The sequence below is a fragment of the Nannobrachium achirus genome, assembly GCF_963921795.1.
Source record: "Nannobrachium achirus genome assembly, chromosome: 6".
Taxonomy (NCBI): Eukaryota; Metazoa; Chordata; class Actinopteri; order Myctophiformes; family Myctophidae; genus Nannobrachium; species Nannobrachium achirus.
The window spans coordinates 7,071,682-7,075,193 of NC_137815.1; the positions used below are offsets into that span (position 1 = coordinate 7,071,682).

At 47.2% G+C, this 3,512-nt stretch overlaps 1 protein-coding gene across 1 annotated transcript; it reads right to left on the reverse strand.

Moving 5' to 3' along the window:
• Nucleotides 1–2,402: 2,402 nt before the first annotated feature.
• Nucleotides 2,403–3,302, reverse strand: LOC308286803 (holocytochrome c-type synthase-like; the record flags this gene model as incomplete). The annotated part of the gene is made up of 1 exon (XM_080727927.1): nucleotides 2,403–3,302. One exon carries the CDS (start codon nucleotides 3,300–3,302, stop codon nucleotides 2,403–2,405), a length of 900 nt encoding a protein of 299 aa, XP_080584053.1.
• Between the last annotated feature and the right edge of the window lie 210 nt (nucleotides 3,303–3,512).

Here is a 3,512-nt window from a genome sequence, read left to right on the forward strand (position 1 = left end):
ATGGTGCGGTTTACGTGCTACACACACACGTTTTGCTATGGCAAAACGCTGAGGAAAAAGGCTACAGACATAAGACATATGACATCACTAGACAAACATGATGCTACGCACACACATTTTACTATAGCAAACGCTGAGGAAAAAGGCTACGGACACACGCACAGCCACTAATAGGAGCGGTTTGCACCGCTCAAAAAAATCTGTCACAGATTTAAAACAATATATATATATATATATATATATATATATATATATATATATATATATATATATATACACATGTAGGCCTATCTGTCACAGCTATTTTATTATCTGTTATCTGGCCCAGTGGGAATGGGCCTTTGGTCTGGAGCCCTGTAGCGCATACGTAGAGGGGGGCCCTTGGAGCTTCAGTGCCCAGGGGCCCTCAGAAGTATTAATCCTGGCCTGGTGATACACTGGGGTGTCTTCAGGCAACCTAACTGACTGAAACTATTGCCACACATGTTGCAGAGGAAAGGTTTTTTCCCCAGTGTGGGTACGTTGGTGAATCTTCAGGTCACCTGACTAACTTCCTGACACTCTTGCCACAGTGTTTACAGCTGAAAGGTTTTTCTCCAGTGTGGATAAGCTGGTCTCTTCAGATGTTCTAAATTACTGAAACATTTCTCGCACTGTTTGCAACAGAAAGGTTTTTCTCCAGTGTGGATACGTTGTTGTTTATTCAGATCACCTAACAGACTGAAACTCTTGTCACAATATTAACAGCTGAAAGGTTTTTCTCCAGTGTGGATATGCTGGTGTGTCTTACGGTGACCTGATTGACTGAAACTCTTGCCACACTCTTTACAGAGGTAAGGTTTTACTCCAGTGTGGATACGCTTGTGTGTCCTCAGCGAATTTAACTTACGGAAACTCTTACCACAGTGTTTACATATGTGGTCTGCTTTCCTGCATGAGTCATCAGATCTATCTATACTTGTCCCGGCAGAGTCTTGGTAAGATCTTGGTTCGTCAGTGTCATCTCCTCGTTTCCGGCTGGCTACAGATGTGTCAGTTTGAGCGGCAGCTGGTTCATGGTCAGAGCTGCTGCTATCCATGGACTGTGATGTGGAAGGAGACAGAGCTTCTCGTAGGGTTTGAAGATCCTTTACTTTACTTTATTTGTTTATTTCGACGGGACAATGCATATTAATGAACACTACACAAATGCAATGTAAATACACCGGACTTAGCAAGAATGTTAAATTTCATCCGCAGTCCCCACATGAAAACAAAACAACACATACCAACAAACAGAACCCTACATTAGGAGAGAAAGCATTAAAAACATACATACAAGCACTAAGCTATTAAGACTATACATGGTCACACTCACAGGTTTGATTGTCGAGTAACCATTCTTTTAGATTGTATTTAGATGGAAATGACAAACAATCTCTTATTGTTAGAGGTAGGTCATCCCAGATTGAACAGCCCTGGACTGTTTTTTACCAAAAGCGGTTGTCCGGTACGGCATCTGTGTGTGTGCGAGATACTTCGAGTCCTTTAAAACTTCTTGCCTGCGGGTCGACTTTTAAAACGACATTCTTATTAGGAGCGGCTCTGCCGATCGACTTTGGATCGACTTTTATATAAAAGCATTTTTTAAGGATTTATTTGGGTATTTTGACGGAGCAAATGGATTCCCTTACCTTTAGCTGTTTATAACGAGAGACCGTGAAAAAAAAAGGATATGCTGATGACGTCACCGCTAAACCAGGCCTCGTCTGTTTACAATAGCGCCTGCTAGCCGTTTAGCTCAATACAAACCATCGTCCATTACGCAGCTTCACTAGGTCGGATTTTGATTCGGAAATTTTGTGCGTGGCGTCTGTATACAATCCGTTGCCCAGACCGATGTTGGTTTAGACGATCAAGCGCGAATTGAGCAGTAATGAGCACATATGGTGCGCCACTGATTATAGCCGTGTCTCCCATTGTGAATCAATGGAGCGACGTCACCTATCCATCCTTCAAACATGGATTGTTCTGAAAGTTTTAGTGTTACGATGGCGCGCTCTAGTGGTCTTTTTGGTGGTGGTTTATCATCATAGCTTTGAAAACAATGAAATTATACCCTATCATGTTAATAAAATATAGCTATTTCCCGGCAGTTTTAGCGCACATCCATATTTTAAGTTCGCAGGGAATGGGTTAAGCTTAAGTAGTATGACAGTGTCACTTGCCAGAAAGAACTGATAAACAAGCGAGCACCGTGGGTCTGTGACACATTCTAAGCTTGTAGATCCTTGAACGATGGAGTATGAATTAAGTTCTTTCCACATTGGTGTTCCCATTTTGGGCATGTTCTTGAAAATGGCAGACCTAAAAGCTCTCAACACGTCACGTCCCAACGAATGAGAAGAAAACGAGTGACAAAGTCACTCGGAGGTCCAACGCCACCAGGCCACCTTCACGCGGTCCCAGACAGCGTCCAGGGAGTCGAAGGCGGGACGGACGTCCAGGATGGAGAACTCGTAGGTGTCCTTGTTGATCTCTCCGTCATAGTAGTCGATGACGTAGCGCACCTCCTTCCCGCAGCGGTCCACGATCCAGTCGTGGCGGTCGAACGGCAGCTCGTACCCCATCCAGTGGCGAATGCGTGCCCTGGGAGAAAAGTCTTTGGCTTTACCTCCAAACCGTTTGAGAGAGGGACCACATGGACATTCATCTGTGTGGAGAGCCTCCCACTTGAGGATCTCCTGCCAGGCCTGCTCGTTGTTCTGGTTGTGGATCTTGATGATGTTGCTCATGTCCTGTGGACCCAGGTCATCCTCACGCCAGCGCCACCCCTTCCGGAGCATGGCGTTCCAGAACATCTGTTCGGACGGGTAGACCCAGTTCCTATCTGAGCCGTGCTGAGGGATCTGGGACTCCTGTCGGTTGACGGGCAGCGGGAAGGGCTGGTCTGGAGCGGGCATCTGGTTAGGAGGAGGCATCATGTTTGTCGGGTCGATGTCACTCTTCATGCCTGCCGATGCTCCCTTCATTGGACATCCCACAAACTTGTAAGCCCTGTCCTGATGTGCTGGACCAGCCGGTGCCGCTGCTTGCATGGGACACTCACTTACTGGCTGTGCTTGGTGCATGGGACACTCTGATGGCGGGGACACTGTTACTGGCTGGGCCGCTTGGTGCATGGGACACTCTGACGGAGGAGACACTTTGACGGGCTGTGGATCGTGGTGCATGGGACAGCCCTGAGGGGGGGCCAACACCATGGCCTCAGCATTGGCGGTCGGGACAGGTGGAGGAGCAGGGGTTGAAAATGAGGCTCCCATCCTGCCCACAGTCCTGTTATGGAGGGAAAAGAATCCTGTTATGTTTGTTTCCCAGGCTTTCTTGCTGCACGCTGCCCAATGTCAACGTGCTGAACACAACTGATCGGATTTAGTAACAGATCTGTCGCTCACGTTGTGCGTCGGCGTGCCACGCTGCATGTAAAACACGTCACTGCCGGTGACATCCCTTATATCCCTGTCTCTCTGACT